At 40.0% G+C, this 24,966-nt stretch overlaps 1 protein-coding gene across 1 annotated transcript in view; it reads left to right on the top strand.

The window, feature by feature from the left end:
* Nucleotides 1–936: 936 nt before the first annotated feature.
* ITGB8 (integrin subunit beta 8) overlaps nt 937–24,966 on the top strand; it is a 61,366-nt gene continuing 37,336 nt past the window's right edge. Inside the window, exons 1-3 of the mRNA XM_058183081.1 lie at nt 937–1,832; nt 21,847–21,932; nt 22,923–23,094. Of these exons, the coding sequence (XP_058039064.1) occupies nt 1,514–1,832; nt 21,847–21,932; nt 22,923–23,094 (577 nt within the window). The 5' untranslated portion in view covers nt 937–1,513. The remainder of the gene's footprint in view (nt 1,833–21,846; nt 21,933–22,922; nt 23,095–24,966) is intronic.

Here is a 24,966-nt window from a genome sequence, read left to right as displayed (position 1 = left end):
AAACATGATCCTTCATACCACCCAATTTCCAGCTTTGCAACCTCTTGTCAAGATTCTGTTTGAAATTACACAATCAAAAAATAACAATAAGATGTTCAACTACACATATAGAAAAAGCTTTTCATGTTAGGTTAAGCTTGGTTTCTTTTTCCTTATGAACTGGCTGGAATCCCAGTTTTGGTGGCAGAGTTGTCTTAGGAAAGCCACCAAACAGGGAGGAGTTTAATAGGTGTGGTTTCATCAACTGGGCTTTCCACATTTCTGCCTGCTGTTGCATTACTATTCAGAATGTGGGAGGGAGGTTCAAACACTGCAACTTTTCCTTTCACTTTTCTGGTGTGGTAAGTGATTCTTCTGGATGAAATCAACATGCTGAACACAGGTGGCCTTAATTTGGTTTAGCCTGAATTAGATTTCTCTGTCACAGCACATCTGGAAACATGTATCATTTGGAGACGGTTAGCATAACATATATCAGGAAGTCGTGTGAACCAATCTACACATGATGTGTACTTCTGCCTAGTGCAGATGGGATTTGGGAGGCCTTTGTGTCGGCCCACCTGCAGCCATCTGTCACCTATGGTTACACTTTCAAGCCCTTCATAGCACAGGTACGAAGCGATACCTAGACGCAGTTGCATTGCATTGCTGCATATCTACACTGCAAAGGAGTTGTACATTGCAGATGGCTGAAGATGGCCAACACAAAATTATGGTTGTGCTGAGGTGCGGTCTTGAGTGCTGATTGGTTGATCCAACTTCTTATTTGTTTGAGCGCCCCCTAGCCGGAACGTTTAATATTCACAGACATATACACGAAAAAGCTATGCAACCAACCAATGTGTGGCAGGCGCACACATTCGCTGACGGGCAATGACGGAGAAGTCTAATCTGAGCTTTAGGCGGCTCTCGGAGAGCAGAGCGTGGGTTGATTGTCAAGCGGCAACGGAGAGGAGGGCGGAGAGAGCGGCTCGCGGCTTTGCAGCCCAGAATGGAACAATAGAGGCAGGGGCAAGATCTGAGCCGCTGCTACAAAACAAAGAGCGGCTGGAGACAGGTCCACGCCCCGCTCTCCACCCACTCCCCGTCTTCCCTCCTTCACGTCTCTTCGGTTTTGCTCTAACCTGCTGGAAGGGAAGGGAAGGGAAGGGAAGGGAAAGGAGCAGCCGGCCGGGAGCCCCACCGGCACCAAGCGAGCTTTTCGATGCCCAAGCACCCGCGCCATTCTTCGATAGTTTCCCCAACACGCCGGGAATCAGAGAAGAGAAACCTTGCCACAGATACGCTTTCGTTCTTCACCCTCCTTTCTTCTTTCTAATTCTTCTGCTGCGAACTTGGTTTTGGTTGCCAGGACAGGCGGAGGACAGGCGGACAAAAGACTTTTGTTAACAGCTGCTTTGCAGCGGCGGCAGCGGCAGCAGCATCCAAGAAAGTTAAACGGCCAGATGGAGAGTTTCTCTGGAAAAGCAGGGCGCCACTTCTGCCGTCCTCGTCCTGCGATTTCGGCCGAGGGATGGCCCTGCTGTCCCTAACATGCGGCCGCGCTCCCCTTCCGGCTCTGCTGCTTCCTACCTGCGTCTCGGTGGGGGGTGGTAATTCATCCCCGTGCCGCCTCCGTCGTGGTCTCTACAGGGTTAGCGACTCCGCGACGAGCTTCTGCGCCGGGACTATGCACGACCTCCGAGGAGAACAAAACTGCATTATGTGGATCTCACTCCTGGCTTTCCTAACGGTCGGGCTCGTCTCGCTGCACAAATGCCAGCGGCATCCCGGCCCGGTCCTGGGAATGAGTCGCCTGCTCGCGGTGGTTGTGCCAGGCTCGGGGCAGCGCCGTAAGTTTCTTCTTCCCATGCCGAATCGCATCATGTTTTCCTCCCCCTTCTTCCCTCTTCTCTACCTGCCTATTCACACGTAATCCTTGAGATGCACCTGACTGGTTGCTTGCAGTTGAATCCGTGTCAGCCTCGTTATAACATAGTGGGACTTGGTCCAACCTCGCATGAAATCGAGCTTTAGTTAAATTGAACCCGAACCCACTCTGAGTTTTCTTAGATTGTAGTTCTAATATAAAGTTACAGTTATTTGAATGTTTATGAGCATTGCATCTTTTATACACTTCTAAAGGGGTTTAATATTATAAACAAGGCAGGAGTGACTCTAAAGTGAGTCAAACATAGATGAGACATACCTTTTGAGTATATTCTTTGAAAAGTAATCCTAAATAATGTTGGGTGTTTTGATTTTGGGGTCCTAGAAGCTGCTTATCCTGACTTTGGAGAGAGACATTGGCAGTGGTTTCAAAAAAAATTGCCAGATGGGTTGAATAGGATCTCCTGCTTGAGGGGATGGACTAAAAAACACCAAGGTCCCTTCCAACTCTGGTTTTCTGTTCAAGGCATCTGTCAAATGTATACAAATTCTGTTACCAGGATTTAAGACACAACCTTACACATGGTCAGAAACATTGATTCAGCTAGATCAGTACTAGATGTTTGTGTACTGATGGCAGTTTGACAGATTTCAGAAGCCTTCTTTCTCAGTCCTGCTTTTAGATACAAACAACTGAAATTTAGACTTCTGGAAAAATAAACAATATGATATATCACTGAATTTAACTATTTGCAGTTCATGTTTTCCATATGCATGATATGAAAAACTATAAGATGTTATCACTAATTACTACTTTTTGAAAGCATATCTGTACTTAACTTTGGATAATTTAATAGTCCTACTTTTTGCATACTCTACTTTTTGCATACTATTACTTTTCAGTTCCCACCTGAATCCTTTGAATAGGTGTCATCAAATTGCAGGAGATTCTGCTTGGCATGTCTTCCTTGGTCCGCGAAGTCCAGGATTTTGGGATAGTTGAATAAGAAAATATGGTCTGCTCAACATCTCTATTTTAAAAACTATGCCAAGCTGAGGAATGTTATTGGTTTATGATGAGTATATGGGTATTTGCATGTTTCACTGAGTAGAACTTGACGAATCAATTATAAACAGGACAAGAATTATTATTATTATTATTATTATTATTATTATTATTATTATTATTATTATTATTATTATTATTATTATTATTTATTAGATTACTATACCGCCCGAAGGACTCAGGGCGGTGTACAGCCAAAATAAAACAATACAATATACAATTAAAACAAAATTAAAAAACTTATTATACAATTGGCCGTAAACTTTAAAACATTTAAAATTCTAAGAACCCATTAAAATTCATATAAAATTTAGAAATATAAAATATAAATTTAAAAATACAACAAAATTTAAGCCAGCCCCGCGCGAATAAATAAATACGTTTTCAATTCGCGATGAAAGGTCCGAAGGTCAGATATTTGGCGTAAACCAGGGGGAAGTTCATTCCAGAGGGTAGGAGCCCCCACAGAGAAGGATCTTCCCCTGGGGGCCGCCAGCCGACATTGTTTGGCAGACGGCACCCTGAGAAGTCCCTCTCTGTGTGAGCGTACGGGTTGGTGGGAGGCATGAGGTAACAGCAGGCGGTCCCGTAAGTACCCAGGCCCTAAGCCATGGAGCGTTTTAAAGGTAGTAACCAAAACCTTAAAGTGCATCCGGGAGACCACAGGCAGCCAGTGCAGTCTGCGCAGGTGTGGTGTTATATGGGAGCTACGTGGAGCTCCCTCTATCACCCATGCAGCTGCATTCTGGACTAACTTAAGCCTCCGAGTGCACTTCAAGGGGAGCCCCATGTAGAGAGCATTGCAATAATCCAAGCGGGAGGTGACAAGAGCATGAGTGACTGTGCATAAGGCATCCCGATCAAGGAAGGGGCGCAACTGGCAAACCAGGCGAACCTGGTGAAAAGCCCTCCTGGAGACGGCCGTCAAATGGTCTTCAAACAACAGCCATTCATCCAGGAGAACACCCAAGTTGCGCACCCTTTCCTTTGGGGCCAATAACTCGCCTCCAACAGTCAGCCTGACTGAATCGGGGTGCCGGCATCCACAGCCACTCCGTCTTGGAGGGATTGAGCTTGAGCCTGTTCCTCCCCATCCTCCCCATCCAGACCTGTACAGCTTCCAAACACCATGACAGCACTTCAACAGCTTCGTTGGGGTGGCCCAGGGTGGAGAAGTACAGCTGAGTGTCGTCAGCGTACAGCTGGTATCTCACCCCGAAGCCACTGATGATCTCGCCCAGTGGCTTCATATAGATGTTGAACAGGAGGGGCAAAAGAATCGACCCCTGCGGCACCCCACAAGTGAGGCGCCTAGTGGCCGACCTCTGCCCCCCTGTCAACACCGTCTGCGACCGGTCAGAGAGATAGGAGGAGAATTACCGATAAACAGTGCCTCCCACTCCCAATCCCCCCAACCGGCGCAGCAAGATACCATGGTCGATGGTATCAAACGCTGCTGAGAGATCTAACAGGACCAGGGCAGAGGAATAACCCCTGTCTCTGGCCGTCCAGAGATCATCCACCAATGCGACCAAAGCTGTCTCCGTGCTGTATCCGGGTTGGAAGCTGGACTGGAACGGGTCTAGATAGACAGCTTCATCCAGGTTTTGGGGCAGCTGCCGCGCCACAGCACTCTCTACAACCTTCGCAACAAAGCGAAGGTTGGAGACCGGACGATAATTACCCAAAATAGCTGGGTCCAGGGAAGGCTTCTTGAGGAGGGGTCTCACCACCCTTTCAAGGCGGCAGGGAAATCCCTTCCAACAAAGAAGCGTTGATAATCCCCTGGAGCCAGCCTCGTGTCACCTCCTGTGTGGCCAGCACCAACCAGGAAGAGCACGGGTCCAGTAAACATGTAGTGGCGTGGAGCCTTCCTAACAACCTGTCCACGTCCTCGGGAGTCACAAGATCCAACTCATCCCAAACAATCTCAACAAGACGTGACTCCGCCCTCTCACCTGGATCATCCCAATTTCGGTCCAGACCATCCCGGAGCTGAGCGATTTTATCGTATAGATAACCACTAAACTCCTCGGCACGTCCCTTCAAAGGGTCATACCGCACCTCCTGGTGAAGGAGAGAGCGGATCACCCGAAACAGGGCGGCCGGGCGGTTATCTGCTGACGCAATGAGGGTGGAAGCATAGGACCGCTTCGCCTCCCTCATTGCCACTAGGTAGGTCTTAGAATAAGACCTAACCAGTGTCCGATCAGCTTCGGAATGACTGGACCTCCAGGTACTCTCTAGGTGTCTTCTCTGGCGTTTCATCTCCCTCAGCCCCTCGGAGAACCAAGGGGCCAGCTGAGATCTACGCCGGGTCAGAGGCCGCAAAGGCATGACACGGTCCAAAGCTCCAGCCGCGGCCTGTTCCCAGGCCACAACTAGTTCTTCAGCCGTGCCGTGGGCCAGATCCTCAGGAAATGGCCCAAGCTCCATCAGGAACCTCTCAGGGTCCATCAGGCGCCTGGGACGGAAACAACGTATTGGCTCCGTCTCCCTGTGATGGTGAGTGGCGGTTCAAAAGTCCAGGCGAAGGAGAAAATGATCTGACCATGACACCGGTTCTGTTACTAAATCATCTAATTCCAGATCATTTAGCCACTGTCCAGAGATATAAATTAGATCCAGCATGCCTCCTCCCATGTGCGTAGGGCCATCATTTACTTGAATCAGGTCCAAGGCCGTCATGGAAGCCTGGAACTCCCGAGCTGCAGTTGATGACAAGCTGGTCGATGGCAAGTTGAAATCCCCCATGACTATAAGTCTGGGGGTCTCAACCGCCACCCCGGCAAGCACCTCCAACAACTCGGGGAGGGCTGTAGTCACGCAGCAAGGAGCCAGGTATGTGATCAACAAACCCAACTGATTCCTATGGCCCCACCTCACAAAGAGGGATTCACAACCGGCAATCTGAGGAACAGTGGCCTCCCTCGGCTCTAGATTTTCCTTAATAACAACCGCCACCCCCACCCCTACCTTGGGTCCTCGGTTGATGAAATGCTCGGAAACCCGGAGGGCTCAACAAGGGGGACCCCCCCCCTGGGCCCAACCAGGTCTCCGTAATGCCCATGAGTCCACGGACTCCCCCTGAATAAGATCACAAATCAGGGGAGCTTTATTAACCACGGACCGGGCATTACATAACATCAACCGAAGACCGAATGTTAGATTTTCTCCACAGATGTATTAATTCATTACCTAAATAAAATCTGAGCAATTGTTTCACTCTCCCCAAACTTTCCATGAAATAATAGTAATGAAAGTTTCAATAAATAATGTTTAGAAATTTTTAGAAACAATTGAAACTGTTCAAGAAAATAACCTATGTGGAGAAATTCTTTCACCTCTTTTTCCTCATCATAAAACTATTTCACTAGCCTTCAGTCATTATGTACCACTGACTATATTATGTGATATATGTCTTTTGGTGATCAGCACAAGAAGACCCATGAACCAGGTTACATTTGCAAACTTTGTCAGCACAATGATAATTCCAAATTCTTCTCTAAAATATTCTATCATATATTTTTAGAGAATCTATTGGACTGTTAGGGATTTTTGGAAAAAGAGGAATCATATTTAAAATCTTACCCTGTTGTGAAATACTTAAGATGGTTTTAGGTTGATACCTTTCTTAATTATAATTTCTAGTCTATGAACTGGCACTACACTGGAAGCTTAAATCCCTCTCTTCAGATAAAGAAATAAATATTTGGATTTGGCAGGAACACTCTTACATGGAAGAAACCAAAAGGTTCCTGCATATATAAAGGTAAAGGTTCCCCTCGCACATACATGCTAGTCGTTGCCGACTCTAGGGGGCAGTGCTCATCTCTGTTTCAAAGCCGAAGAGCCAGCGCTGTCCGAAGACATCTCCGTGGTCATGTGGCCGGCATGACTCAATGCCAAAGGCACATGGAACGCTGTTACCTTCCCTATTTTTTCTACTTGCATTTTTCGTGCTTTCGAAACTGCTAGGTTGGCAGAAGCTGGGACAAGTAACGGGAGCTCACCCCGTTACACGGCAGCACTAGGGATTCGAACCGCTGAGCTGCCGACCTTTCGATTGACAAGCTCAACGTCCTAGTCCCTGAGCCACCATGTCCCTTTTTCCTGCATATATAGAGTTGTCCAATTAGATCTGTAAGATGTTGGCCTATTTGCTGATTGTTTTACTGTATAGTAATCTTTTTCTGACTTGATGTTGTCCAGAAGCGTTGGGATGACCACTCAGAATTTCACTCAGTCAGAAGTTGGAATCCAACACATCTGGGATGCTTACATTGAGGAATCATGTTTTGGAATGCGACTGGATATTAGGAATATACCTTATTTTATTTTATTTATTTATCATATTTTTGTACGAGTATGAAAGTGACTTGTGGCATACAACATTTAATTTAAAAATATATAAAATTAGATGCAATTAAAAAAATTGCTTTTATTTGCAACTTAGCTTAGCTTCTGATTTGATCAAGAAGAATCCAGCTGTAACTGAAATCCAAAGGCTAATTGCCATTATGCTTAATTTCTTATTTGAATTAAATGTTATAATATCTATTTACCTGAAATAAAGACTCAACTTCCCAAATCTGTGAAATAAAATTTTCTCGGAACATGATGTTTTCTTGTCTAAACTTTTCTAGTGAAAGAGCAGAATTGTGTTAAATGTAGAAGCATCATCCTTTCTGGTAAACATCTAAATAATTCCATGCCTAAATACCATGGAGAGTGTGCCTTTAACCATGACAAATATGAAGCTATCTAAGAATGGAATCTTAGATTACACCATTACAGATTACACCATTATGACGTGGATTCCAGATTAATTTATTCATTACATTTGCAAATATTCTTGAAACACCAAATTAATCTAATTTGAAATTGAAGCTAAAGTTTTTATTATTGATGTAGTGAATATCATGTTTCATTTCCTGATTTAAAACATAACAGTATTTGTTGGGGGATAGTAATTGTTTTTCTTTGCGTTTAGCTTATACACCAAATTTCTGCCTGGAGTCAATTAAAATATTCATGCTGGAACAAGTATGTTGTTACATATTTGACCAGTTAATAGCTCATATTGGACCTAACAATAAACAAAGGTTTGTGGAAGAAGTCCCTGGCTTCTATTCTGCCCCTCCCTTTTCTCTTCCAGTGTAGCTATGGGAAGGAATTTGGGAATGTTTGCTTCTGATTTCAATTAATCAGAATTACATAGTATGCCTCAACTATAAACTGTGATCTACTTCATGGCCTGAGCTATCTTCAAAAACTAAAGCTAGCCTTCTATTACTAATCCAAATTAAGACAAATTGTAGTTTGATTAGGTTCATTCAGATATAATATTTAATTATGTTTAATCAAATATGGAAGCAACGTTGAACTTCCCTTCCTATTGTTATGCCACAGAAGGGGAATGTGAAAACCCCAGATTCACTGTTTTTCAAGCTGTTACAATGTGCTAACTTTTATTATTAAGAATAGAAGATGTATAGATCATTTGCCCAAAATGTTATTCTATATCTCTCCATTTTTATATAATGCCTGCTTTTTAAATTTTAATTCAATCCAAAAGAAATGTAAAAACAAACTAGTTTTAAGCAAGATTTAATTATAAAAACCAGATCTGATTTTGGTATCTTTATTTATCCCACTCAAAAAGAATGGAAAACTGCTCTGAATGGCTAATTAATGACATTTAATACCTACTTTCTTGTAAAGGAGGAAGGAAGACAGAGGAGACTTTGTAAAAGCCTGCAGCATACTCATATCCATAAGATGACACATCTTTTGTGATGCTTAAATGCAGCTTTTGTAGTAGATTTTAGTGGTATGCCATCAATTTTAAATCAGCTGGAACCATGTCTGTATTTTTAATGCCCAGAATTTTATTTTGAACTACATTTGTTAATCTTGAAAGCTTTTATTATGGAAACATGTTGATAAAAATAGCTCATAATGTTTCCTCTATTCAAAATTTAATTTAAATAGGATGTTTAAATAGGGCATCTTTCAAGCAGACAAGAAGCTTTGCCCACTCTTAGCATTCAGCTAGTGCCTTTCTCTACTAGTAAGGGTATAAACTTATTGTGCGTTACTATTGTTAGCACAGATTGATTCATGCTATGCAGATATACCAGCAATATTCTAGTGGAGAGTCCATTTCCATCAAAGGGCTGCCTATGTAAAATATAAAAGTAAAATATGTAAAAGTAAGTTTTACCATGCTTTAAATTGAAATTGTGACCTTGCTATATAGCTTCTGTATGACAACAAAAGCCATTCTCAGACATGAGCATGCATTTGTTAACAACGAAAGCCTTGCCTCTCCTTCTTCATAGTAGCAGGTTACTTGGATCTCTAAAATTCACTTCTTCAGAAAGATTAGTTTTGAAGTGTACCAATGTTAGTGAGAAGTTAGCAAATTTATGATCATCATTTCAGCAAGTTCTTTTAGTTACTCCTGCCTACATAAGCAAAACAGAGTGCTTAATTTATGAAAAGAAACACGTGAAAGTAGACCTCAAATGTGGCAATTCTTAGGAAAAAGTTTAGAATGCTGATAAGCAAGAACAGCTTTATGGCCCAGTGACAAAGAATCTCCTGTTCTGTGACTTTCACCAAATGGTAACTTAGTTCAGCCAAATGAAACAAATATCTGGTGTTGGGATGAAAACAGAGGTGAATGGCAAAATCATTTCTCACAACAACTTGCCTTATTTCCCCCCCCCCCCCCCAGTAATTTGAAGGTTATCAAATGAATATATTTTAATAGCAAGAACGAAGATAATTGTCTGATGTTAACTACATTAACTTAAAATTTGGGAATGATCTGCTTTGGCAGGTATAATGAATGATTCAAAGCTTACTAAAATCTTTCTAGAAATGTTTAATGTAAGCAAAACATGTACAGTAAGCAAAAATTGCCCAGTTATAAGAGAAATAGGAGAATTTAGGAGATTCAAAATGTATGTAGATTACACAGAAGAGCTAAAAAAATTGAAGGATAATTCGTTGGAAGGGAAGCAAGTTTTAAGCAAAAATGGGCTTAATATGTCTAGGGCAGGGGTCTGCAACCTTAAACACTCAAAGAGCCATTTGGACCCATTTCCCACAGAAAAGAAAACACCAGGAACCACAAAACCCTTCCCATGCCTATTTCTTGTGCAATCACAAAACTAGCATATGTAGTTGAATTAAATGTTCAGTTTCCTTCTGAAACTTTTCTTTTCTTGGATTTATCCAAATTGGCCTACTGGGGGTTGAAAAGCTCAATAAATCGTGTGCCAGCGGGTGTTGTACATTGGCAGTTATGACGCATATTTTGAGTGACAGGGAGCCGCAGCAGAGGGGTGAAAGAACTACATGCAGCTCCAGTGCCGCAGATTGCTGACCCCTGGTCTTGGGAAACATCTTCCATTTAGTGTGTCTACCCTTTTATCTGCTGTTATTTCCATTTGCTGCTTTAGTTGAATTAGAAGAAGAAAAAATAAAAGTTACAAGAACGAAAACTTCCACAAGGTTACAATAATAAGTACTGTAAAAGGAAGTGTGGAATGTAAGGTAGCAGAGGATGCCTTGCATGTAAACCTGTTTTCAGGTTTGATCACTGATAATGAAGAGTTTATTGGCATTTCATCCATTCTTTGGGAGAAATACAGCCATTTCAGTGTATCTTTTAAATCTTTCTAAAGACAGAATAGATTGTAGCATTTTCATGATCTTTGAAAGGTTTCACCTAGTGACCATTTGAGGTTACAAAGTCACATTTACAACCATTAGAGCCTCTTCACGGTCATTTGATCAGAATGCAGATGCTTGGCAACTGGCATGTATTTATTGAAAGAGTTTTAAAAAACAAAAACATTTTTCCCCGTTTTTCCCCCCTCCCTCCCAAAAAAACCCAAAACCCTTCCCCCTCCTCCCCCGGTTTCCCGGGTCAATCACAAGGTATTGTTATACATATATACATATATACAACCAAACATAGAATAAAATTTTCCCTTCCAGTCCAAATAACCACATCCAAAGCTTTTCATCTCCCAACCCCCTCCCCATTACATAAAATAACTTTCTAATTATACAAAGGCAATCTGATATTTCTTAATCTGATATCTGTTTTGTAGATAATCAATCCATTTTCCATTCAATTAAATATCTTTCCTGCGTATTGTCTTTTAAAAGCTGAGATTTTAGCCATCTCAGCCAAATTAATAACTTTCAATATCCATTCTTCTATTGTAGGTATCTCTTCTTTCTTCCAGTATTGTCCAATCAACAGTCTTGCTGCTGTTATTAAATTCAGAATCAATTTAGTCTCAATCCCTGTACAATCCGTTATAATTCCCAAAAGGAAAAATTGTGGCAGGAACTTTATCTTCTTCTTCAGTACATTTTGAATAATCCACCAAATTCTTATCCAAAAGACCTTAATTTTCTTGCAAGTCCACCAAATATGAAAATATGTAGCATCATCACAATCACACCTCCAACATTTCGCTTGGATATTAGGATACATACATGATAATTTTTTGGGATCTAAGTGCCATCTATAAAACATCTTATCAGCAAAGTCTTTTTTGCATCTATCACCAGTTCAATAGCAATAAATCTTCCTTGAATATCTGCCTCAATTAACTTAGCTGGTATATCCTTCCTGATATATACAACAATTCCATGCTTCTTTTCCAAAGCTGATGCAACAAAATGGTTACCCAATTTTGAATTAATTAAATATTTTTGGTCTGATAATTTTATATGTGTCTCTTGCAAACAAATCACATCATTTTTAAATTGTTTCAAGTAGTGAAATATTTTCCTTCTTTTCTGAGCTGAATTCAAGCCATTAACATTCCATGACAAGATTCTATTTGCCATTACTGGCCTCCTGAAGCTTTGAAGCAGACAACGAAAGCTCCTCCTCCGGTATCTTCCGTCTAGCTCCTCCCACAGCTTCCATACTGGGATCCTGACTTTTACTTTGAGACTGTTGCTCTTCTTTACGCTTAAGGGCTCCTCTTGTCACCCTTTGCTCTTGTGGTTCCTCTAATACTGGCAGCAATAAAGGCTCTTGGATCACCACGCCTTCTTGAGTCTCTTGAAGTTTTTCTATCACTTCTATTTCGACTTTCAAAACTGTAGAAAGAAAATCCTTTGCCTTTAAAACAGTGTCAATTCTATATCTCCTTCCTTGATAGAATACTGTCAGTCCAACTGGCACCTCCCATCTGAATTGAATCTGATGTTTTTTAAGTTCTTGTGTAAAAAAAGCAAATTCCTTCCTGTCTCTTAACATCTTTGAAGGAATCTCTTTCAACACCTTCAACTCCTGTTCTCCAATTTTTAAAGTTGTCTGATATGAAACTTGCAGAATCTGATTTCTCATAGTCCTTTTCACAAAATAAACCACAATGTCCTGAGGAAGCTTTCTCTGTCTTGCAATCCAGGAATTAACTCTATATATTTTATCAATTTGGTAAGCTACCTCTTGGGGTCCACTTCAATAAATTCAGCCAATGCTTCTGATATAATTTTTCTTAAGTCTTCTCCTCGCTCTTCTTGCATACCACAATTCTAAGAGCTCCTTCCATAAGTTTATATTGTAATATCACAACCTGATCTTCATTTTGATCCACTTTTTTCTGAACACCTTTCATTTTGTCTTCTAAATGCTTATTTGACTGAGAGATCTGTTGCATTTCCACTTCCAATCCTTCAATTTTTTTACTCAGTCCTTGAACTGCCATAAGAATATCTTCTCTTATTTTTGCATTAAAATTCTCCATCATCTCTTTTTGCCTATCTTCAGAAAGTTTTAATTGTTCTTTCAATATTTCCTCAAGACTTGGTTCAGATCCCCTTCTTCCAGAAGGCTTTAAAGGTTTAGCTGCCATTCTGTCTTCAAAAGAATCAGGAATTCAAACTTAATAACTCTCCTTCCCTCCTTTCAGTATAAAAAAACTCCGTTTGTAACAATCCACAAATAATGCTGCTTCATCGTACTAAAAATTTTTACTTTCACTTTCAGACGCCATTTTAAAAGTCAATTAATCAAAGACAAAGAAAGGTTTCAAGTTTCAAAAAGGGAGTCGGTACTTGCCGTGCTGATTCTACATCAAAGATCGAACGCTTGTGAAATTCCCGTCTGCTTAGAATATCAATCAATTTAATAAGTCCTTTAGAGCAGAAGCGACATTCCCACTCCTTTTTCCTGATAAAAACAGGAGCGTGCTGAAGTTGGAGGGAGTGGAATTCGGTGGGGTCATAAATCCAGGAAAATTCGCTCTTGAGAGCAAACCCCCTGTCAGACCTGCCACTTTCCCACAACTCTGATAACCTCTTTCACCCAGAGGTTATGCTAAGCTCAGTGAACAGTGATTTTTTTTCTGTTTCACTGACTTTTACAATCTTCTAACACGGAGTGCTCTGTTAGAGCACCCAGCAGGAGGGTGACGTCACTGGAGCCGGCAACTGGCATATATTTATGACAGTTGTAATGTCCCAGGGTCATGTGATCACCTTTTGCAACCTTCTGACAAACAAAGTCAACAGGGAAATCAGATTCACTTAAGAACTGTGTTACTAACTTAACACTGTAGTGATTCATGTAACAAGAAAGGTTGTAAAATGGGGCAAAATTCATTTAACACAGGGATAGCCAACCTTTTTATACGTACCATCCACTTTTGTATCTCTGTTAGTAGTAAAATTTTCTAACCGCCCACCGGTTCCACAGTAATGGTGATTTATAAAGTAGGTAAGTAACTTTACTTTATAAAATTTATAATTTGACAATTTGACAAAACTCCTACTACCCACCATGAAAGCTGGAACGCCCACTAGTGGGCGGTAGGGACCAGGTTGACTACCACTAATTTAACATTTGTCTTGCTTAGTAATAGAAATTTTGGGCTCAGTTGTAGTTATAAGTCAAGGGCTACTTGTATCTTCTTTAATTGGACTGCTTTTGTTTGGAGTGTATTCAATGTGCCTATACATTATGTAATTCGAGCCACCTGGAGAATTTCATGTAAAATGAGAAAAATCTAAAGGGCTCTGAAGTTTTAATTCCTGAATAAAAATAAATTTGGCCACAAAATATAGGGACAGGAAAAGAATGTGTTTTTTTGATAGGAGAGTCAATGCCAATCTATTTTTAAAAATCTGGATTATGCATAAAAATGCATTAGGGTGCCATCCCTGACAGGTAGTCCAGACAAGAAGCAAAATGAGGAGTACTAATTTATCATTATCCTAAGGTTAAATTAACAGAATCTTGCAAAACCGAAAATATTTCTCCTCTGCTTTCCTTTTACTCTTTAAAAATGAAGAAAATCCCTTCTGAAAAGTCCATTCCTACTTTGTGGGCTGAGATAGCTTTTAGAGGCTGTTTATTCCATCTGCGACTCTTCTTCTTGTCTCCCAAGGTTCCATATGCTATTTCATAGGGATAGCATTGAACTATTAGTCAAATTCAAATCTTTATTGTCAGTGCACAACATATGTATAATGAGATTGGTTGAGCTCCCTCAGTGCACCTCCCCAACACAGTACAACTCACGGTGAAGACAGAAAATCCCTAATCCAATAAATCATATTAACAAAACACCCGGTCCTATTCCACCAGTGTCTTTATTAATAGTTCAATTATTTGAATACACACTTTTTGGTTATGCTTAGATATAATTTAAGGCACAGTTTAGTGGTCAGAGAATGAGCTTTTCACCTTTTTTCCCACAGGATTTGTCCAAAAGAGAAATAAAAGTCATTTGTCTATTATTTTCAGGTAAATGTAGTTTGTCTAAATTTGAACATCATTATTATTATTATTATTATTATTATTATTATTATTATTATTATTATTATTATTATTATTTATTAGATTTTTATACCGCCCTTCTCCCGAAGGACTCAGGGTGGTGTACAGCCAAAATAAAAACAGTAACAAAATACAATTAAAATAAACAATTAAAAAACTTATTATAAAATTGGCCAAATTTAAAACATATTAAAATTTAAAACCCATTAAAATGCATCCAAAAATTTAAAATTTAAATTTAAGCCAACCCCGCACGAGTAAATAAATACGTCTTCAGCTTGCAGTGAAAGGTCCGAAGGTCAGGCAATTGGCGCAAACCAGGGGGAAGTTCGTTCCAGAGAGTAGGAGCCCCCACAGAGAAGGCTCTTCCCCTGGGGGCCGCCAGCCGGCATTGCTTGGCGGACGGCACCCTGAGAAGTTCCTCTCTGTGTGAGCGTACGGGTGGGTGGGAGGCATGAGGTAACAGCAGGCGGTCCCGTAAGTACCCAGGTCCTAAGCCATGGAGCGCTTTAAAGGTAGTAACCAACACCTTAAAGTGCACCCGAAAGGCCACAGGTAGCCAGTGCAGCCTGCGCAGGAGTGGTGTTACACTGGCACTGCGTGCGGCTCCTTCTATAATCCGCGCAGCTGCATTCTGGACTAACTGAAGCCTCCGAGTGCACTTCAAGGGGAACCCCATGTAGAGAGCATTGCAATAATCCAAGCGAGAGGTAACAAGAGCATGAATGACCGTGCATAAGGCATCCCGGTCGAGGAAGGGGCGCAACTGGCGAACCAGGCGAACCTGGTGAAAAGTTCTCCTGGAGACGGCCATCAAATGATCTTCAAACGACAGCCGTCCATCCAGGAGAACACCCAAGTTGCACACCCTCTCCACTGGGGCCAATGACTCGCCCCCAACAGTCAGCTGCAACTGCATCTGACTGTACCGGGATGCCGGCATCCACAGCCTCTCCGTCTTGGAGGGATTGAGCTTGAGCCTGTTTCTCCCCATCCAGACCCGTATGGCTTCCAAGCACCAGGACAGCACTTCAACAGCTTCGTTGGGGTGGCCTGGGGTGGAGAAGTACAGCTGCGTATCATCAGCGTACAGTTGGTATCTCACCCCAAAGCCACTGATGATCTCACCCAGCAGCTTCATATAGATGTTGAACAGGAGAGGCGAGAGAATCGACCCCTGTGGCACCCCACAAGTGAGGCGCCTCGCAGTCGATCACTGCCCCCTGTCAACACCGTCTGCGACCGGTCAGAGAGATAGGAGGAGAATCACCGATAAACGGTGCCTCCCACTCCCAACCCTCCAACCGGTGCAGCAAGATACCATGGTCGATGGTATCAAAAGCTGCTGAGAGATCTAATAGGACCAGGGCAGAGGAACAACCCCTATCTCTGGCCCTCCAGAGATCATCCACCAACGCGACCAAAGCTGTCTCCGTACTATATCCGGGCCGAAGCCGGACTGGAACGGGTCTAGATAGACATCTTCATCCTGGTATTGGGGTAGCTGCAGTGCCACCACACTCTCTACAACCTTCGCAACAAAACATAAAGGCACAGTTCTGACAATGATTTAAGCCAATGATCCAGGACTATGAACCACATTTTTGAAGCAGGTTTACTCAGACGTAAGCTTTAAGTAATTTCAACTCTGAAACGAAGTATTCAGCTATTCAAGTTATACTAATTTATTCTATCTAAATCTAAGCTTCATTTTCTTAACTTGATTAGAAAGTTCAATAGTATAAACCAGAAATGAATGTTCACACTTTGCAGAATGATAGCTAAGATTACAACACAGAGATACACTTTTACTTATATATTTGTATCCTTATTATTTTCACAAATAACTCAAGGCAGTAATCATATCCAACACTCCTCCTATTTTCATCACTACATCAAGCCTGTGAGGTGAGTTGGGCTGAGAAAGTGTGATTGGCTAAGGCCAATATCACGCTCTGGTTACTCATGCTCTGGTTACGTCTCGGTTGGATTACTGCAATGCTCTCTACATGGGGCTGCCCTTGAGGTGCACCCGGAGGCTGCAGTTAGTCCAGAATGCAGCTGCGCGAGTAGTAATGGGAGCCGCGTGTGGCTCCCACGTAACACCACTGCTCCGTAGTCTGCACTGGCTTCCTGTGGTCTTTCGGGTGCGCTTCAAGATTTTGGTTACCACCTTTAAAGCGCTCCATGGCTTAGGACCCGGGTACTTACGAGACCGCCTGCTGTTACCCTATGCCTCCCACCGACCCGTACGCTCTCACAGAGAGGGTCTCCTCAGGGTGCCGTCCGCCAAACAATGTCGGCTGGCGGCCCCCAGGAGTAGGGCCTTCTCTGTGGGAGCATCGAAGCTCTGGATTGAACTCCCCCCTGGCCTACGTCAAGTGCCTGATCTTCGGACCTTCCGTCGTGAGCTAAAAACATATTTATTTATTTAAGCGGGACTGGCATAATAGTTTGATTTTAAATTGGGGTTTTATTAATATTTTAAACTTTTAAATTTAAATTTAACTCTCAGCCGTTTTGTAATTTTGCTACATTTTAATTCATTTTAACTGTATATATCTTGTATTTTATTGCTGGCTGTACACCGCCCTGAGTCCTTCGGGAGAAGGGCGGTATAAAAATTTAATAAAATAAAATAAAATAAAATAAAATATTTAAGGTAGAACTTACAGTCTCCCCCTTTCTAATCTGGTGCCTTAACCATTATGCCCAACTCTTTTTACATCAAGCACTTTTAACCTCTAATACTTTTTATCTTTAAAATAAACAGATCGTATTTACATTGCAGCCAAACTATTACAGATAAATATGAGAATGGGCTAATTTGGGCATAGTCAGCAGACCTTTTCCTTAAGCAAATTGCAGAGAGTTTAAGAAAGTTTCTGGAAGTAACAGGGTAGGGTTTGGAGGTCACTGCACATGTTTAGCATAGTGTAAAAGAAACACCAGCAGCATGTGGTGGAATGTGGTTTCTTCCTAGTTCTCAGCAGCACTTACAGAGGCTTTGCCAGTGACTCCCTCAAAGGTCTCTTGGTGGGCATAGCCAACAAGGAAATCTTTGTGGTATTCCTGTTGACTCTGAAAATTATAGTATCGCCTACAACAGTGTTAAATTTATGTATATGAGGATATCATGTGGCAGTCAACAATTGATGAATTGAAGTGCTCATGATTGAATAAGCAGGACTGCTATGAAAAAGCTTAGCAGCTTTTTGCTTTTTTTTTTTGCTATACTTACAAGAAAGAATGTATTCTTGACCTGCTAGGAAACTCAAACTCCAAATTCATTGCTACTTTCGAACTCATTGTTGCTTCTCAAGCAAGACAGGAAAAATGTTAAAGAACTGTATTGCAATAGCTGAATGAATAGAAAAGTGTTACATGAATGATTTCAATTTATAATTCCTTAAACTATTGGTATTGCAAGAGAAAGATTTAGGTGCATAAGAAAAGCTTACAATTATTCTGAAGGAAAACAAAATGGACTAAACATTTTCAATAATGTTTCAAAGATGAATAATAATTAATATTTTCATGTTTGAATAGTATTACGTATCAGATTTACTTTTAATACTAGAGCTTTGCTTAAAGATGAGCAACATTCATTCTATCAGGAGGAAACATGAGACGTGCATTTGGGTGAAAATAGTATCTTTTGAATTATTTTAGTTGGTGAAGCATATTTAGTTTTTAATGAGACAATAATTCCAAATATATGCAGATGATTGAAAAGAATCATCTACTTGTAATTAGGAAATTTTTTCAGGAGTAAAATTAATGTGAATGAATCTCTCCATAGTATTTGATCAAAATAAACAAAAAAAAACATACACATTAGCACAAATGATCAAAAAAACATACACATTAGCACAAATGCAAAGTATAATTTTGTTAAGAAATTATACTTATTGTCATAATTAATTAATTTAATATGAGTTGAAGACAATCCAGTTTAGTAACTTTAAGGCTTCATGAGATAAGAGTAATTTGTAAAATATTGAGATAGGCAAACATTTAATTCCAGATCTGTCTGTTTTTTGGGCAGATCTGGCTCCTTATTTCTCCATCGCTTCTCCAGATCTAGGATTTGAGAATCAAATGTCTTACTGCTGGTTAAATAACTATGTACTGGTCTTAGATAAGTGACTGATTTTAAGAGAGTTAATTATGATGTCAGAGTCTATGTAATTAATTTTCAGAATAAAAAATTTGATTTGAATATTCTGCGGCTTGCACAGTGTATATGTCATAATCTAATTCAGGTCTATATTGAATTTTATCTTGCCCAAGTAATACATTCCCCACCCTTACCCCCACAGTATTCATTCTTGCAATGCCTGGCCTATTATGTCTTATTTAGGGAAATGAAATGTAATTCTCCTAGAATGCACAAGTTGATATACAGTTCGACACTGCACAACTAGTTATGCCTGAGGGTTTAATACATACCGTACATATGACTGTTTAATGTACGGGAGCCAAAATGCAGCTTCTCTTGCCTATTGATACATATTCAGTAGAATAGCCAGTAGAAGCTTGCCCCTTGATTTTTTTTACAACATAGATATTCATTTCTACCAGTTTTGTTTGGATTCTGCTAATAAAATATTTTAAAAATTATATACTGAACCAAGTTGTAGAAATATTTGAGCTTTATTATTAGGTTTAGAAAAAAAGAAAAAAGGTACAACTGATTTAGTTATGCTTTAATTCTAATTCTTTAGAAGTAGACTGGCAGAAAAATATTTTCTGAGTCAATATATCTATAAATTTTATTTCTATAAGAAATTATCGAAATGTATTATTAACCAAACAGATTGTATTTTTAAAATTATGTAACCCTAACTCATGTTTGTTTCCATGCAACACTTATTAATGTATGACTTTAAAACAAATATGGTTCAAAAAGCTTGTTACGGGCAATCTGTCTTGCTGTCTTCTGTAGGTATGCAGTAGTTGATCTGTTATTAGACACTGGATATTAATAACAAAATTTAGTTGGACAAAAGCTTTAATAGTTTTTTCCCCTACTGTCAAAACTTGCACAGTTTTAAAAGGGTAAAAATTCAGCAGGAGGCAGTAACAAAATAGTATTCCATTGTCAGCTATATGAAGCAGACTATATAAAAAAAAAACCAATCCCACAGTAAGACTATAGCATACTTTAATGAAATAAGCTGTAATAATAGAATTTTGCAAGTCTTCTTATGTTTTATCTTCCATTCCCCTTATATCCTTATTGAGTCAGGGAGGAGGGAACCTGAACCTAAATTATAATCTACAATGATTAAATAGGGCTGGGATAAACTCCTTTCTAGGATTTTGGAGAGTTAATGCCCTTTACTGGGAAGACCTGCCTTGTGGGCTTGGTGAAAGAAAACATTAGAAGACATCGGCCAACGCTTTGGGAAGGCAACAATTTGGAGAACACGAATAGCGATCGTACAAAATTAAATGGATTGTTTGAGAATGATTCATCTTACTGATATACTTTGCCCTATAATATGTCTCCAGACACTATATATTTCAGTGATCTAACTTTTGGTGAACTATATAAAGTTGGTGATAGAGAGAAAGCTAAGTGATATTTTTAACAAGTTTTTAATCATATGCTAGAATGCAGCATATAAACTGAAGTAATAAGTAAATATTATGTAACATGATTATCTGAATTCGAATAAACAGATGAAATGAAGACTTTAAACCATTAGATTCTGCAGTTCTTGTAATCAAGTTATCAGCACGTGGCTCATGTCCAGCTCTTTGCCATGTGGCTATAAGTACATATAACTGAAATATATTTTGGAAGGGTGTTCTGGCTCTGTTTTGACCTGCTCTAATTTCAAAATTGTTTTTAATATACTGGCATTCACTTTTTAATGAAAAGAGTCATTGACATTTTGGTTTATTCTTTTCATTTTAGTAGTGGGATTCAGCGAGTTCGCACCACTTTGAGAGAACCAGTTGTTAACTTTCTGAGCAGTTTGGCATACTGGTTGTTGGAAGAAATCATTAGAACAGAGAACCGGTTGTTAAATTACTTGAATCCCTCCACTGTTTCATTTCATATTTGGCTCATACTGAAAAAGGGGACCTATCATTTAATAACAAAACGTTACCATTTCTGTTGTAGAATTTGAAATAAATGTACTTTTTAATTTTCATCTTCTATGGATATTGTTGCTGTACTGAAACTCTGCAAAGTGACTGAACACAAAACAGATTATATTTCAATGGCTGTCTTCCAGTATGCTCTGACAAAGGGATGAAAATAGTTGATGGCATGCTGTCCTTTAGGAGAGTACAAACTTCTAACAACATATCAAATATACAAAGGATATGGTTTGGAAATAAACAGTAGTAGTCACAGTAATGTGGCCAAATTAGAATAGTTTTTTAATCTGAAGCATAAATGCTTCATTTATGACAAATGATAGTTAAGATTTAATGTAAGAAGAGTTGATAGGCAATAGATGTAATAATAATATTGGGTAGTGTTTGAATTTTTATGAAATATGTATCCCATGCCTTCTTCAGCTTGCCAGTTTAACAAGAAAAAGGTACAATTGTAGCAGAATTTCCATAAATGAACTAAGCAGGAACCAAACTGCATGTAGCAGTTTGCATGTAACTGGATGAATCAGAGTAAGTGACATATGGCATTCTAGCTGTTGATCAAAAATGCTCATCATCCTTAAGAACCATGAATGCTGGGGATTGTAATTTAATAGCTTCTCTAGTGCAAAACATTGCTTATCCCTGGCTTGAGGATAAAGAAACAAATCCAATCTCCCAAAAAATCACATTGGTTGCTTTTCAAAAAGAGAGAGGATGAAAACTTTATTTCAAATTTGAAGTTTCTAAAAGACTTTTTACCACAACTCATCAGGAATGTCTTTCTTTGTTTGTTATGATTGCATCACTTCCCATTTTGGTTAAGACTGATAATATTGTTTTCATGCTTTCAGAAGAGCTGCCTAGTTCTAAAATAAAAGACGTCATAAGTACAAGGATTAACATTTTATAAATTATGCCTTGGTCCTTCGAATGTTTTGCAGTTAGTTTAATAGTTTATTTCTTTTTGTAGCAGACAACAGATGTGTCGTATCAAATGCAGCAACATGTACTGCCTGTCTTGCTGTGGGTCCTGAATGTGGTTGGTGTGTTCAAGAGGTAAACAGTTTCTTTGTATTAGTCAGCTGTTAATTAGTTGTTTACCTTTCCTTCTCTACTTATACAGTAGGATTTTGCAACCCTTCAATTTTGACAGAATGGTGCTTGGGAAATTCCTGGGATTTCTCACACTTAGCAAATTCCAGTTACCAGGAATCAACACTGACTTGAAGGCACACACATATACACAAAAATACATAAAACTGACTTGAACATTGACTTGAGGGTACATATACACGAAAGGCACAGTAGGCTCAAACTTAAACTTTTCCCCATGTTTGGTCATTCATTCTCTTTCTTAACAGCCTCACTCCATTACAGTGAGATGGGCGGCAAGCAAATTTAATAAGTAAATAAATAAATAAATCTTCTCCGGTGCTTCATGTAATAAAGCTCTTCCTTAAAGTAAGGAGCTATCTTGAGTCAACAGACAGATAGAGGCCACTAAGATGCATTCTTATCCAAGGTTTTAGTTCTCTATTCTAACAACTAACCAAACCTTTGGCAAAACAACATGTAGGAATAAGCTTCTTTATGATCCCCAAATTAAAAATAGTCTGAAATAATAATATTTAGTGCTTTCTCCAAGAAAAGAGATATAAAGTTTGTATTTTCTCCTAAGGGCATATGAAGGGACTTCAGATTTGCTAGGCTCATGGTCCTTTAGATAAAATTTCATCTACTATTACAGACATTAAAGATGAATACCAGCATTTGTACTTGGTCTTAAGATTACGTATTTTACCTTTAATACCGATGATGATTTCTTATAAAATATCCTGAATATGTGCTTTAATCTTACACATGTCCAATTTTGCTGCAATGTGCAGCAATATCTCCCCCGTCTTCAAAAACAGTGGTATTACAAATGGTTTGGTTATGTTGGCTTTATTGTTGATTTTGGATAATAACTTTTTGTTTAAATGAAATGAAAGTTCTCCAACTTCTTACACTTTGATTATGTATTTTGCTTTCCCCCCATTCAAATAGGATTTCATGGCTGGAACAAAGCTGAAAGAAAGATGTGACATAGTTTTACATTTAATCCAAAGAGGCTGCAAGCCAGATTTCATAGAAAGTCCTAAAGTTGATGTAACAGTGCCCAGCAGTGAGGCTAATATTCAAGTTACACCAGGAGAAGCTTCAGTGCACCTGCGTCCAGGTTTGGATATGAGAAATATTATTTTAATATAAAAACTACATTTTGCTTTTGGCACAGTCTAGGAGACTGAAGATAAAGGACCTTGGATAAAGATTCTAAGATGGTTTTTCCATAATAAAAAAAATAGATTCTAAAGATTCACTCAGTTTTGAGAAAACAAATGAAAGGATTCTAACTTATTCAAAAACTACAACTGCATGATCTTTTGGATACACTAATTCAGTTAGTTGTGGGCTTGGTATAAAATTATTTACAATAATTGGTTCCAACAATTTTTAATGTTCTTGCCATCTTAAATAGCTAATGAGTCTGGCTGCCATTATTATCTATTGTCTTAATTTCTACTAACCGTTCATCAAAACTGGGTAATTAAAGTGAATCACTCTATATTTAGTTACTACTCTCTATATCCAAATTCTGTAAATGACACTTTGTTTACATTGCCCATATTTCTTAGGTAGGTTTTGTTTTCTTAAATTGAAGACAGGAATATCCTTCCAGGTGTGAAACCTGACTCTGATTCCAATATGCATCTTCCCTTCTCATGCATGAATGCCTGTGCGTGTGTGCATGCATGTGCACACACACAAATACACACACATAAACACAAACAAAGTGAAATCTACCACTTTACTTCTGCTGCACAATGCCTTTCATTCATTCAGTGCTGGCTTCAAACTAGCCTTGATGTATTGCCAGGAGCAAAATATTCCAGCTGCTCTGCAAACTTGGAAAACCACACACACACACACACACACACACACAGGGTCTTTCATCCCCCCTCATTGGTTGGAACCTGCATTTCTCCTATCGGTATGCCTTGCTTTTTAACTGGGATCACTGACAAGCTCACCATGCTCCCAATTTCCAATTTTGTTTCACACTTACTTGATAGCACACTCTAAAAAGGATCTGCATTCTGCAGGTGGTGGGGACAAATTGAAAGCAAAGTAGGCTGAAATTACAATGCACTGAGAACACCTTGTAAATTCAATAGTTATGGCATAGCAAAGTTTCCTGTTATATGTACGTATTTAGATACGTTTTAAGCATTTTAATAGATTCCTGTTTTCTTTTAAGCATCTAGGTCAGTGGTCTCCAACCTTTGGGGCTTGGCAGCCTGGCTGGGAGAAAAACTGGGCCGCATGAGAGGTGGGCCTGTGCATGCATGTGCGCAGCTCGATTTGCATAATGGCAGGCCAGCATACATGCACATGCAGCTCAACCTGCGTATATTGAACTGTACAGGATGTGCACGCATGCCGGCCTGCTGCTTATGCAAATCAAGCTGCGCACTTGCATAAGCACCACTCGCATGATTCCAGATAGGCCACAGCCTTGGGGAGGAGGACCCCTTATTGAGGTGCTTTACTTATGCCTTCTGAACGATCACTTTATGGGATGTTCATTAATTTGAGACTCTGAGTAAACTCCGCACTGTATTTGAACTAGGAAGGATGGATTGGAACTTTTCACCTCCTACCCTTGGCCGTACCTGCTTCTCTGCTAGGCTTCACCTTGGGGGATTCTCCTCTAGCTTTTCTCCTTGGGTGACATGCCCCCGCTCATTTTCCACAGCTAATCAGCCACGGCCCATTCGATGCCACACTGTTAGTTCCGGGCTTTTCGCTTCCTGGGACAATTAGCCACTAGCCAATCAGCTAGTTGCCAGTGCTGGCAGCCAGAAGTCGGCTTCATCTAAAGAAGTTTTTGTTTCGGGTGGGTATCCTAGCCTTAGAAAGAGAGAGAGAAGGAGGAAGGGAAGGGAGAGAGAGAGAGAGAGAGAGAGAGAAGGGAGAAAGGAAGGAAGGAAGGAAGGAAGGAAGGAAGATGAGAAGGGAGGGAGAGAAAAAGGAGAGGAAGAAAGAACCA

Source organism: Ahaetulla prasina, chromosome 4, assembly GCF_028640845.1.
Source record: "Ahaetulla prasina isolate Xishuangbanna chromosome 4, ASM2864084v1, whole genome shotgun sequence".
NCBI lineage: Eukaryota > Metazoa > Chordata > Lepidosauria > Squamata > Colubridae > Ahaetulla > Ahaetulla prasina.
The sequence above is the reverse complement of the archived record's forward strand: the minus strand, read 5'-3'. Positions and strand labels throughout refer to the sequence as shown.